At 39.2% G+C, this 14,130-nt stretch overlaps 2 protein-coding genes across 2 annotated transcripts; both read left to right on the top strand.

Moving 5' to 3' along the window:
• Positions 1 to 1,327: 1,327 nt before the first annotated feature.
• LOC103524240 (DNA-binding protein RFX2) lies at positions 1,328 to 13,653 on the top strand. Its single transcript, XM_026833340.1, has 13 exons — positions 1,328 to 1,332; positions 2,101 to 2,206; positions 2,559 to 2,757; positions 2,863 to 2,900; positions 3,897 to 4,076; positions 4,348 to 4,483; positions 7,755 to 7,803; positions 8,314 to 8,653; positions 10,711 to 10,954; positions 11,823 to 11,920; positions 12,004 to 12,159; positions 12,594 to 12,796; positions 13,199 to 13,653. The coding sequence occupies exons 1-13, from the start codon at positions 1,328 to 1,330 to the stop codon at positions 13,482 to 13,484; spliced, it is 2,040 nt and encodes a 679-aa protein (XP_026689141.1). The 3' UTR covers positions 13,485 to 13,653.
• On the top strand, positions 3,891 to 4,566 carry LOC113473887. The gene is made up of 2 exons (XM_026833353.1): positions 3,891 to 4,076; positions 4,348 to 4,566. The coding sequence occupies exons 1-2, from the start codon at positions 3,915 to 3,917 to the stop codon at positions 4,558 to 4,560; spliced, it is 375 nt and encodes a 124-aa protein (XP_026689154.1). The 5' UTR covers positions 3,891 to 3,914; the 3' UTR covers positions 4,561 to 4,566.
• Positions 13,654 to 14,130: the final 477 nt, after the last annotated feature.

Here is a 14,130-nt window from a genome sequence, read left to right as displayed (position 1 = left end):
AATAAATTAATAGTGATAGTCATTACCTGTGTATAGGTGACGGGCGTACTGCCAGGCGTGAAGAACTGATTCTCAGAAGTAGCTGCAGTGTACATGGTGCCAGAATCCCCCACTGTATACACCGGATAGGCCCTGGAGTTAAAAAAAAATAAACTACATAAAGTTTCCTTTACAAAATCATAACAATAATCTGTTCAAGCAAAGCATGACGTTACCAAATTTGCCTTTACTCTCTACTTGGACTCGACGTTCTACGTTATAAAAACTTGGTCTACCCATAAAACTGAAAGATCGTTTTTCTACACTACATTTTTCTTTAAGATCTGGAAAACAGCTTACCTGATAGTGTTGCATCAGGCTCTTTTTAAATGCTGTTTGAGAGACTGATATTTAGGCTACAGAAAACTTATCTTAATATTGTATAAATGAGAATTTTTTTGAAAAATATTGGAAAAAACCCACCAAACAAGATCTCAATTTTCTTCGAAAAAGAAAAACTCACATTTGACCATTTGTGTAAATCGCCTGCTCAGTCCCATTCTCCACGTATTGAACAAACGTTGAATGTGTCACCTGGTCCGAACCCACGTTCTCTGGATCTGTAACCGTCAAAGCAACCATTTTACAACTTCAAAACCAAATTGGACATTAGCTTTTTTGCTGAATGTTTTTATTTCGAGCTATCCAAACACGTTTATTCGAACAGGTACGCTTGATCAAGTGATTCAAGTGATACAGTGTTGCAAGATGTCACGGCTGCGCCGTTTGCAATGTTGCCGATGTCAAAAAAACCTCCGTTGCAGTTTTCTCGGAGGTTTTTTATGGTTCATGGGAGGGTTCGAATCCCAACCGAGGCATAAAATTTTATCATTATTTCGACAGAAATAAATACATTGCTTCAGGCCTGCCAGATACGTTACGGTCGCTAAGGTATGGCCTGCGCATACCAGACCTTTCCGGCGACCCCTGTGGTGGGATCGCCTAGTGAGCCTATATAATTTTATTATGGAAAAAATTATAGGCCCAATGATAAAATTAAAATGTCATGGTTGAGATTCTACCCCTCGCACAAACCACAAAGACTAGGTCCGCTCCACTTTGAAATACAACCTATTGCCCCTTGTTGCGTTGCGTGGTAAAATATTTAGGCTGCCGCGTCAATTCAACTTTATTTGCCCCCAGAAGTCTCATGTAGAAGTAGAAATGCACCATTCACGTGCAACTTGCCGTCCGCGCAAGCGCAGATGAACGATATACAGACCAACAAGAAGTCAACAAGATACCTGGTAAAAAAAAAAGCTTTGCTTTATTTATTTGAATGAAAAGTATGAGGTAGGTTTAAAATAGGTGCTAGCTAGAGCTACGTAACTTTTGATATTGGAAAAAAAGCTAGACAACAAAATTCATAAGGGAAAAATATCTGGGAAAAATCTCAAAATAAAACTAACTATCCAAATATGTTTGCTCTCAGTCCTCAGGGCCGCGGGTTCGATTCCCGCTCGGGGCTAATTTTATACTGAACGGATAATGTTCGTTCTCGGAACGGGGGAAAAAATCAGTCTTCACGAGACAACGCGTATTTTCCTTGTAGAATCAGAACTGAGTCATAAGGTAACACCAATCTGTAATTCCCACGTAGAAACTAGAAATGCGAATTTACTTCGTTCTCGGAACGGGGGAAAAAATCAGTCTTCACGAGACAACGCGTATTTTCCTTGTAGAATCAGAACTGAGTCATAAGGTAACACGAATCTGTAATTCCCACGTAGAAACTAGAAATGCGAATTTATCTTTCACAGATTCAATTGAAATATTATCACAGGATTTCTCATCTTTCATAACCATACAAATGATTTTACTCCATGTACGAACTGCACCGATAGTTACAGAGTGGTGTTGTAAAGCACCTACAGACACGAAATGTAGTGTAGAAAAACGATCTTTCAGTTTTATGGGTAGACCAAGTTTTTATAACGTAGAACGTCGAGTCCAAGTAGAGAGTAAAGACATTAAAAATTGGTAACGTCATGCTTTGCTTGAACAGATTATTGTTATTATTTTGTAAAGGAAACTTTATGTAGTTTATTTTTTTAACTCCAGGGCCTATCCGGTGTATACAGTGGGGGATTCTGGCACCATGTACACTGCAGCTACTTCTGAGAATCAGTTCTTCACGCCTGGCAGTACGCCCGTCACCTATACACAGGTAATGAACTAGTATTTATTAGCCGAATTCTAGGTTAATACTATTCTAGTATTAGCCATATATGAGTTACATTCATATCTGTGGACTGATGTTATTCAAAAGATGGTATACGTACGTCCAAGTATCTTCTCCGTAGATCTGTAATCAGTCAAATCAATCAATGTTTGTTGTTACAAATGTAGGAATTTTTGACCATTAATAGGCCCTTTTTCCCCAAAAATCGATCCATTGATATAATAGTCTCTTTAACTTTCGCATTGGCTCCTAGATAGTATTTTTTTACTATTAATGCACTAACGACCTTTTCTCATGACTAATATCAATATTATCCACTGCAAACATTATGGTCCAGGTATCAAATGCCCCCGCCCAGCTGATCGGTAATGTAAACGGAACCTACTTGATTCAACAGACTGTTGAACCTACTGAACATGCGACTATCATAGCTACCACCGCGTCCCGTGATAGTCCTCATGAGAATACTGTAAGAATCTCACCAGCATTTCGTAGCCTTGCTAGCATTATTCTGTTCCTCTGTATTAGCATTCCCTGTAGTCTAGCATTTATCCCTCTGTAGCTTCACTAGCATTTGAGTTTCCTTAGCTTGATAATAATTTAATTTGACTTTTATTAGACCATTTAACATACTATTACAGCTACCACAGCGTCCCGTGATAGTCCTCATGAGAATACTGTAAGATTTTTGACTCTCAACAGCATTTCGTAGTCTAGCATTTGTTATTCTGTAGCTTCAATAGCATTTAAGTAAGTTCCCTTTAACTTTATTATTATGTTAAGGCGGTCTCTTCTTGATCCCTTGTGTGCCGCGTCCATTTTAGTTTAGGACTTTTGCACTGTAATGAGTTCCCTTAGCTTGACCATTTGACTTTTATTAGTTTGATCATTTGACCTCCCGTAGCTTGACATGCCGTAACTTCGACACGAACCACTAACTTCCAGATCCGAAGGCCAATGTGCTAACTACCATTAAGCGTGGCCTGAAAAGTCAGTGTATTGTCAAATTTTCTATACCCCAGTAGTTTTAATGTTCTGTAATACACACTAAGTACATTTTGCTTTTCTTTACATACTTCTTAGAATGCAGATTGTAGATATTCCCTTCTCAAGTCACTTTTTAACCACCTTTTGTTCTCTTTCGTTTACCTAGAACTTTATTTTTGCACTCTTTTTTTAGCTATATTTTATTATTTATATCTTAGATTTTATATACCTATTCATATTATTTGCTTGATGTTTTTGTTGTAATTGTCTTATTGTTATTGTGTTGTTGTTTTTTTTACTATCAATGTATATTTGCATATCAACTTTGCCATACACTTTGTAATGTTTTTCTCCTTGGACCCTATATTCAACATGAAATCTACCTGGTTTTTGTCCAAGCAGTTGAGCAATAGCTACTCAATATAGGAAATCACAACAGAAAAATCAATAGTCTGGTCTCATCTTTACAATACATGTTCTAATGGAAAGTCTTTTAGATGACAGACAGAAAGCACAGTTACTATTAGAAATAATTCATTAATTTGAAATTTCTAAAAAGACGTTATAGGGGTTTAACAACGCTGTACAAGAGCTAAGGTCTTTGGTGATGGGGTTTATTTCTGAGTATTCTGTGTAAGAGGGTAGGGTCTACATTTTGTGGCTGAAATTTGCCTCAATCTCTTTCCAGGTTCAAGAGAGGGGTACTATGGCTACAACCGGTATCCCCTCTACTATTGTGAGATGTGACTCGCCTCAACAGTTGGCCCCCGCTACAATCACTGTTGTAACGAGCAATCCCCAGACACTTATTGTACACCCCGTCAATGCCAATAGTAAACAGATCACAGCAGTTCTGCAGAGAGTGGGGGTAAAATAAACTTCTTTTTTTATAATGCTTAAAAGAGAAGGATGTGTTTAAAGTACTTACTTGATGTGAAAGTAACTTCAGAGGGAATTCCCAGAAGGACTTCTTACACATTTGCTTAAAAAAAAAGAAAAAAAAAAAATTTCTGGAGGTAGGTACAAAGATGGGTGTAAAAATCCTTACACCTTCCTATCTGTCAGTATTACATTTAAGAGCTCTTGTATCATTGCCTGTCAAATGGACACAACATTGACTTATTTTTCCTAAATTTTAGAACACTGCTGCTGAGATTCTTCCTCTGACACCAAAATCTGATGGCGAGGATGACCAGCAAGGCCATGTGGATCACCAAAGTCCAAACTCTTCTCCTCCTGCACAAATAGTTGATGCAACTCACTTCATAGTCACAGGTACTGTAAATTTTATCAGTGTGTACAGTACAATCAAATTGGCCTTTTTAGGGGAGGGAAAGATATATTTTTTTTAGGACTTCCCTGGGATCTGGTTTTAAGGAACTCAAGGGGGAACTGTATAGTAATGGTACTAGCTAAAATGGCAAAGTGCTTTTTTTTCTCACCTTTAAAGTAATCAAAATGCTTCTAACTGTCCTCCTCCTCCTCCTCTCTTCGCTTTTGGAACAATAAGACCATATCAATATAAAAAATACTAACTTGTATTCTTCCACAAGGAGAAATTGATTAAAAAGGAAAATAAGCAAGGCATTACGTGAATCAACAAAGAAAATGAGTTACACGAGTTGCGTAAATTTATCCAGTATGAACTTTTTCAAGTCACCTTTGAATATCAACTCCATACCCGGTGATTAGTAATCACAAATGGTGATCAGAAGTTGATGTGATGCGATCGTATTATAATGTAGTAAAAATAAATTTGCGTTGCATAAAAAACCCCCGATTATTTTGCCATTTTTTTTAAAAAATAAATCCTATATTTTCCCAAATCAATTGCCATTTTTCCATGTTTTTGGTGCCCTCCTCCTCCTCCTCTCTTCGCTTTTGGAACAATAAGACCATATCAATATAAAAAATACTAACTTGTATTCTTCCACAAGGAGAAATGGATTAAAAAGGAAAATAAGCAAAGCATTACGTGAATCAACAAAGAAAAGGAGTTAAAGTGCAGGTGAAATGTTAAATTGAAAAACAAACAAATGACAACAATTTCAACTATAGTGAATTCTAATTAGTCTTTCGTCCAAGGCATTTTGGAAAAATGTCATCTGCTGCTAGCTGAAGGGTTTTGTATAGCTTATTTCAAAACCATTCTTCATGGTCCTTCATTCTTTCCTATGTCCAGTTGATCTTCAGTATAATTCCATAAAACTGTCGGTAAAAATTTACATAAGGTGACCTCTGGGACTTTTTCATTCATTGTTGGCACATGTATAGAATTTCAACTATAGTGAATTCTAATTAGTCTTTCGTCCAAGGCATTTTGGAAAAATGTCATCTGCTGCTAGCTGAAGGGTTTTGTATAACTTATTTCAAAGCCATTCTTCATGGTCCTTCATTCTTTCAGTTGATCTTCAGTATAATTCCATAAAACTGTTGGTAAAAATTTACATAAGGTGACCTCTGGGACTTTTTCATTCATTGTTGGCACATGTATAGTAAGATCTGATTTGCATTATCAAGGCTGTTCATAGGTATGCATTTAAGACCATTTAGTTGAATCCAATATTTTCCAATTGCCAGGGTTTCTTGCACAATTTTCTCCAGCACAATACAAAATTTGCCAAGAGAGTTGACTGATACATACACAAGTTTGAGAATTTAGGAAATGAAAAAGGGAACAAAGTACCATTACTATACAGTTCCCCCTTGAGTTCCTTAAAACCAGATCCCAGGGAAGTCCTAAAAAAAATATATCTTTCCCTCCCCTAAAAAGGCCAATTTGATTGTACTGTACACACTGATAAAATTTACAGTACCTGTGACTATGAAGTGAGTTGCATCAACTATTTGTGCAGGAGGAGAAGAGTTTGGACTTTGGTGATCCACATGGCCTTGCTGGTCATCCTCGCCATCAGATTTTGGTGTCAGAGGAAGAATCTCAGCAGCAGTGTTCTAAAATTTAGGAAAAATAAGTCAATGTTGTGTCCATTTGACAGGCAATGATACAAGAGCTCTTAAATGTAATACTGACAGATAGGAAGGTGTAAGGATTTTTACACCCATCTTTGTACCTACCTCCAGAAATTTTTTTTTTTTCTTTTTTTTTAAGCAAATGTGTAAGAAGTCCTTCTGGGAATTCCCTCTGAAGTTACTTTCACATCAAGTAAGTACTTTAAACACATCCTTCTCTTTTAAGCATTATAAAAAAAGAAGTTTATTTTACCCCCACTCTCTGCAGAACTGCTGTGATCTGTTTACTATTGGCATTGACGGGGTGTACAATAAGTGTCTGGGGATTGCTCGTTACAACAGTGATTGTAGCGGGGGCCAACTGTTGAGGCGAGTCACATCTCACAATAGTAGAGGGGATACCGGTTGTAGCCATAGTACCCCTCTCTTGAACCTGGAAAGAGATTGAGAGAAATTTCAAATTAATGAATTATTTCTAATAGTAACTGTGCTTTCTGTCTGTCATCTAAAAGACTTTCCATTAGAACATGTATTGTAAAGATGAGACCAGACTATTGATTTTTCTGTTGTGATTGCCTATATTGAGTAGCTATCAAGGTATATTCTATTCTATTCTATTCTAGATTTCATGTTGAATATAGGGTCCAAGGAGAAAAACATTACAAAGTGTATGGCAAAGTTGATATGCAAATTGTATAGGTTATATTAGGGCCTCAGTGAACACAGCTAAACATGCAAACATCTATTATTTGGCTCAACTGATTGGACAAAAACCAGGTAGATTTCATGTTGAATATAGGGTCCAAGGAGAAAAACATTACAAAGTGTATGGCAAAGTTGATATGCAAATGGTATAGGTTATATTAGGGCCTCAGTAAACACAGCTAAACATGCAAACATCTACTTATTATTTAATGCCCAGTTTTATCTTTAATCAATTCTGTATCATATTCTTCATATTATCAAACTCACAAGGACCTTTGGATTCAGAAAGTGAGCATCTAATCCAATTGTGAGTAGACAAGGAGTTTTATCATCATATTTGTGGTTGTGAAAATTTTCCAAGGATAATAATGGAGCAGTTGCAAGGAGAGAGGCTGTAGACTGGGTATGGGGTGGTAACAAATGGAGGAGCAGGAGGAGGGTAAAATGTCTGGAGACTTTTGGAAAATTGTATTTGTTCAAATCATTCAAACATACTGAAGAAACAAGCATAAGTGGGCGATTAGGTAAAGAATTAAGTAATTACGAAAATAGTTTTACTTACCAATAGAGATAAACTTAATTTTTTGTTGATACAAAGTGCGTTACTTGATTACTATGACTACCGATAGTTGCTAGGAAGCCTCAATCAGCGAGCGTTCTGGTTGGTTTGATCAATAAACCCCTACAAACATGATGGTTTGAAAAAAATGGAGATAGGAAATAACGATTTTTGAACTTCGAAAAGCCGAAATGGTGTCGAAACTAGAGGGTAAGTTCAGAAAAGAAAGGACAATCTTTATAATTAATTAAATATTGATATTTTATTTGATAAGGGAAAAGAAAACTTGAAAGAATCGAAAAAAACAGACAGAAATCCGTAGTGTGTTTATAGGATTGCGCACGAGGCGACTGGGCACCAGGTAAAGTGTACCGCTGCGGTAGAATAATAATTCTAATAATATTGCTTATTTATACTGCTCGCATAGCGCTGAAAAGTCTCTGCTACAACAGTAGGGTACTACTATTCTTCTTTTTCTTCGCCTTTTCCCGTGTACAGAAGGGGTTGGCGTTTTTTGTCATCCTCTCAATCAGGGTGATTGCTTTGGGCTGACATTTGGTTTTGGCTACAAATTTCATGAGTGGATGCCCTTCGCACGCAACCTTTGCTATTTCTTTACCAAAGGAAATTCAGGCTGGTCTACTCCCTGTTTAAAGAGTCAACTGGAGAATCTTTTCCAATCTAATAATAACTTCTTGTCTTGTTCCATGATTACAGAGGTAACTCCAAGTACCACTACTACGGCATACGTGTGAAGCCAGACTCCCCGCTGAACAATATTCCGTTGTCCGACGAAAATGGGTCACCTCGCGGCAACTGGAGAATCTTTTCCAATCTAATAATAACTTCTTGTCTTGTTCCATGATTACAGAGGTAACTCCAAGTACCACTACTACGGCATTCGTGTGAAGCCAGACTCCCCACTGAACAACATCCCGTTGTCCGACGAAAACGGGTCGCCCCGGGGGAAGAAATACAAACTGGTCAAGACAGACTCCAACTCTAACCAGTATGGCTCTGAGGGGCACACCACAGCGGGTCAGACCAACAGCAACCCTTCACCACAGTCCGGGAATCATAACTTCTTAGGCGATGGATCGAATGCGATACCAGACTTCCCTGAGATTGATCTGAGTGAGGATTGTCTACCGGAAGATTGTACCATAGAAGATGTGGATACTTTTCGGAGTATCTACCGGGAGCATTGTGAGGTAAAAAATCTTTTTTGCCTCTTCTTCGTTGACTAAATTCCCTGTATGGATAGGTGATGGAAACTAATTTTGGGTCAACAATAAATTAAATTTGACTTTTTTTTTAGTTGCGTCATTAAGAGCATAAGTAACGTATCTTCTATGATTTTTATTTTTTGCTTCAACTTCAAGACATCTTTTTTTATCAGCTAGGATGAGAAGTAAGAAGCAGCTATTATAAAAGAACTCAAAACCTGTATTTATTCGCATGGCATTCTAAATTATGGATTCGTAGAAGCTTTAGCCATCCTTTAGGACTGTTTGCCGCTACACCTAAGCCTCGGCGTGGGCTTTTTGTGTATGAGAGTGGGCTTTTAGGTAGAGGTCTTGTGTTTTCCCAAATTTTGTGAGAGCTAACTGCGGATGCTTTGAAGCCGACTGCGGAATTTATGATTAGAGTTTTCTTCTATTTGTATTGTCCACAGGCATTCCTAGACGCTATCGTAACACTGGACTTCAGCACAATAGAGTCGCTATGGCGGGAGTTCTGGAGGTCTCAGGACAACAACAATGGTGACGAGTGTGAAGAGGAAAAGTACCTGTCCAAGAGCAAACTGTTCTGTCTGTCCAAGTGTGTGCCGGTGCAAGCCTTCGTACGCCGGGTTGACTTTCTCTTCTACCAGAACCTGGTGGAAGTTCTCATTCCCGATGTGCTCAGACCTATTCTTTTTAATCCATTTCTCCTTGTGGAAGAATACAAGTTAGTATTTTTTATATTGATATGGTCTTATTGTTCCAAAAGCGAAGAGAGGAGGAGGAGGAGGAGGACAAGATAGGAGAAAACCAGCCGTTCCGCTAACTTTATCTGTTAAGGAAAAAATAAAATCTGCCGCGGGCGGGAATCGAACCCGCGCTTACAAGGCAAACGCGCGACCCACCAAGCCAACTAGGCTGGCTCAGAAATTAGAAATTTCAGTTGAAAATAAATGAGTATAAAAGGAAATACATCGAAAATTAAGTAGAGCGTGAAAAGAGGGCTTGATAAAGTGCTCCATACCCCCTTTTGAATTTGTATCTATGATCTATCGTTGATCGTTTTGATTCTACCTGAGTGATCACGAGAATGAGGGTTTCCAGTATAAGGGGTGAGGATTGCCAAGGGGGGTGGGAGTTATGCATCAGTGATTAAGATAGTTAATAAGTACCCACGACCCTCCCTTGTACACAACCACCCACACCTGATGTGTAACTGACATAATATATGCTTGCAGGATCAGTTGCTATATTTTCGGTTTCAAAATGGCTTTTTTTTACGAACATGAGACCTATTCCTGGTAGGTTTGAGAACCACTCAACATTATTTTGTACCAAACACATACCTTGGAACCTTGGTATGTACCAAATACATAACACCTTGGTTAGACTGCGGGAGTAAGCAATGTAAGCATAAATGCTTGTCACAAATGTCGTTCCCCGCTTAATACAATAAAATTCATGACTTGACTTGGACTCTAACCACCAACCTCCAGATCCGAAGTCTCTGAGGTTGGTATGACTGCGGGATTAAAGGAAATTTTCAGTCTCATTCTGGCAGGTTCTTTCTTTAGAGATTCCGATGAAATTCCGCTTTTAGTCGAAACTCACCAAACTTTGTCCTGAAACGGGTGATCAGAAGCGGCCATTTTGTCGCCTGTATCCTAGTCACACATAGTACCTCATGTAAAGGACCGTTCACAAATTTGCTGTCTAGAAACAGCTTAAGGCCCTTTCCCACTTGTCGTTCGGAAAAAATCGTGTCGTGTGTAAGTGGGAACACTCATTTAAATTACATTACCTACAGGACATTCGGGTATTTATTCGCATGGCATTCTAAATTATGGATTCGTAGAAGCTTTAGCCATCCTTTAGGACTGTTTGCCGCTACACCTAAGCCTCGGAGTGGGCTTTTTGTGTATGAGAGTGGGCTTTTAGGTAGAGGTCTTGTGTTTTCCCAAACTTTGTGAGAGCTAACTGCGGATGCTTTGAAGCCGACTGCGGAATTTATGATTAGAGTTTTCTTCTATTTGTATTGTCCACAGGCATTCCTAGACGCTATCGTAACACTGGACTTCAGCACAATAGAGTCGCTATGGCGGGAGTTCTGGAGGTCTCAGGACAACAACAATGGTGACGAGTGTGAAGAGGAAAAGTACCTGTCCAAGAGCAAACTGTTCTGTCTGTCCAAGTGTGTGCCGGTGCAAGCCTTCGTACGCCGGGTTGACTTTCTCTTCTACCAGAACCTGGTGGAAGTTCTCATTCCCGATGTGCTCAGACCTATTCCTGGTAGGTTTGAGAACCACTCAACATTATTTTGTACCAAACACATACCTTGGAACCTTGGTATGTACCAAATACATAACACCTTGGTTAGACTGCGGGAGTAAGCAATGTAAGCATAAATGCTTGTCACAAATGTCGTTCCCCGCTTAATACAATAAAATTCATGACTTGACTTGGACTCTAACCACCAACCTCCAGATCCGAAGTCTCTGAGGTTGGTATGACTGCGGGATTAAAGGAAATTTTCAGTCTCATTCTGGCAGTATAAACAGGGTATATTCTATTCTATTTTACACCTGTAAAAGTCACCATAAATGTTGACAAGGGGTGATTCATCGAGTGAGCTAGCTCCAAAAAGGTCTGTCCAAACATAGTCGGTCGATGTCGATCGACAAGGAGAAACTATGCTATTGAGGCAGTGTGGACGGTTCAGTCGACATCGATCGATGGCCGGCCATTATGTGTGGACACACCTTAAGGTTCGTGGCGTTGTGGTCAAGACGCTCGCTTGGTAAACAGAAGAAGAGCGCGGGTTCAATCCCAAGGTACCTATAAAATTTTATTCTTGTTCAATTTTATCAATTTCAACGCATTATATTAGATTCTAAGGGATAGAAGGTCGAGACCGCCTCCAGCGTTAATTTCGCATGATAACCTTCCCATAGAATTCAGTCCGTTAATATTTATCTTAACCCTTTGGTGACCGATGTAAACTACAGTATTATCGAGGTTTAGACGTACAGAGAACGGTTGTTACAGAGAACGTCTAAACCTCGATGTAATCTACATACGTACAGTTTACTCTGTTTACTACAGTTTACATCGGTCATTAAAAGGTTAAAATCCACCTTACTTTTATTTTTGTTGACAGGTTCGCTTACATCATCCATTAGAAATTTCGCCAAGGGTGTAGAGTCGTGGTTAACAAATGCTATGCAAGGGTGTCCTCAGGAGATGATCAATATCAAGGTACGTTGAACCCTCAGGTTGAATCTGGCCCAAGCAGCACGAATAAATCAAGATCTAACCTCACTCCTTTCATGTATTTCCAGGTAACAGCTGTAGGTGCGTTCGCTCAGATGCTGAGGCGTTATACTTCGCTGAATCATCTGGCCCAAGCAGCACGCGCTGTGCTGCAGAACTCAACGCAAATCAACCAGATGCTGACTGATCTCAACCGAGTAGACTTTCATAATGTTCAGGAACAGGTGGGTGAAACTAGAATATGCTTGTCACAAATGTCGTTCCCCGCCTAATGCATTACCTACGCTAAATTCTATGACTTGACTTGGACTCAAACCATCAACCTCCACAATGTTTCACACATTAAAAACATAATTCATTTGGTCTTATTATAATTTATTTGGTAAAAAATGCAATAAATTCTCGAGATCCCGAAATAGCTGAAAATCAGTCCAATCCGGGATTGGATTCCCTACTCCAGATCCAAAGCCCACCGGGACCTTGCCAACCAGTACACCTCTGAGGTTGGTTAAAATTCTTTAGTACATAGAAGAGTTTGATTTCTGGTGGCATCACTTGCTACCGGAATGGGTAATATTCTTGCTCCTCTTTGACAAAAAAAGTATATAGAAGCTCTACACTACTCTACAGTGATTAAATGATTTATTGTGTCCTCCAGGCTTCATGGGTATGTCAGTGCGATGCTAGTCTAGTCCAGCAGCTCGAGTCCGACTTCAAGTTAACTCTGCAGCAACAGAACTCACTGGAGGAATGGGCCAATTGGCTCAAGAATGTGGTGAATGCCGTGCTGAAACCGTTCGAAGGCAAACCAAACTTCACCAAAGCGGCGCGCCAGTTCCTGTTGAAATGGTCTTTCTATAGGTAAGCCGCTCAAATTGATCAGGAAAACTTGGTCCATTGAAAATTTTTGAATGGATGAAAATGAATATTTTAGGGAAACCCTGAATGAAAATTCTTATAATGCGATAAAAGAATAAATGCGAATAAAGAATAAAAGAACAAATAATAATAATAAATAAAAAATAGGTAACACGAAGGAATAATAAAAATGATTACTTGATGAGATTATTTTATAGAAGACAATAAACATTAGTTAGGTATGTAACGTTCAATATTTTTCCGGCACGGTACTCAGTCTAATATCAAGCGTGCCCGGGAGGAGCGCGAATGTTCATCTCTTGACCTCCGGAGCTACGCGACGCCGACCAACATTAACACGAAACAGTCTAAATTAACTCTGCTCCACATTTCCAATGTCCACAGTTCCATGGTAATCCGCGACCTGACGCTGCGGAGTGCTGCCAGCTTTGGCTCCTTCCATCTAATCCGCCTGCTCTACGACGAATACATGTTCTATCTGATAGAACACCAAGTGGCCCTCGCTACCGGCGAAACACCCATTGCTGTCATTGGCAGTAAGGAATCCAACCCAGTCGAGTCTAGTCAGAACCCCATGGACAATGGACTGTATGCTCATGGCCAGAACAATATACTGGTGCATGAAGAGCTACATATTAGTCATGCGCCCAAGAGAATTAAACTCAGCTAGAATGAGGACTAGAATTAAACTCAGCTAGAGTGAGGAATAGTCAGAACGATATACTCCATGATTTGTTTGATAAAAGTTTAACCCATAAGAGCCGAACTTTTTTTTTCTTTGGATCTTGTTGAAATTTAACCGCTTCCTGACATGGAGCGACTGAGATATTAGCGAAAAAGAGAGAAGGGTTTGGTCAAGTTTGGTGTGACTTTAATGTAGGCCTCGGCTCTCATGGGTTAATGTCACTGTATAACTGCTAAGGTGTTTAGTGACGGGGTTTGACCCTTCATTCAACGACAAGCTCCGCGAGGTTAACGACACTGTGTAACTGTTAAGGTCTTTAGTGACCGAGGTTTCACCTTTCATTCAAGCTACCCGATTACTCATAGATTCGCAGAAAGCTTAACCCAACCTCTAGGGCTGTTTGCCTCTACACCTAAGCTTCGGAGTGAGCTTTTTACTTTCCTTATCCTATTGGAAGGAAAGTAATGTAATCGGGTCAAATTTTCGATGGTCAGTTTTTAGTGTCAAAACACGTTTTGAGGTCCCTAGAGCCTAAATCCAATATCAGGGCCTCTTACACTAGATAAAATTGGATTTCAGAATAATAATCCAAAACACCATTTTTTACTTTCCTTATCCTATAGGAAGGAAA

The sequence above is a fragment of the Diaphorina citri genome, unplaced genomic scaffold (genome assembly GCF_000475195.1).
Source record: "Diaphorina citri unplaced genomic scaffold, Diaci psyllid genome assembly version 1.1 scaffold89, whole genome shotgun sequence".
NCBI lineage: Eukaryota > Metazoa > Arthropoda > Insecta > Hemiptera > Psyllidae > Diaphorina > Diaphorina citri.
This window is presented reverse-complemented; position numbering and strand designations above follow the sequence as displayed.

Bases quoted from the DNA above. Each gene is read 5' to 3' on its own strand.
- LOC113473887 (XM_026833353.1), top strand. From the start codon at position 3,915: ATGGCTACAACCGGTATCCCCTCTACTATTGTGAGATGTGACTCGCCT. The intron at 4,077-4,347 runs GTAAAATAAACT...CCTAAATTTTAG, and splicing joins CAGTTCTGCAGAGAGTGGGG to AACACTGCTGCTGAGATTCT.
- LOC103524240 (XM_026833340.1), top strand. The intron at 2,758-2,862 runs GTAGTCTAGCAT...ATACTATTACAG, and splicing joins CCTCTGTATTAGCATTCCCT to CTACCACAGCGTCCCGTGAT. The intron at 4,077-4,347 runs GTAAAATAAACT...CCTAAATTTTAG, and splicing joins CAGTTCTGCAGAGAGTGGGG to AACACTGCTGCTGAGATTCT.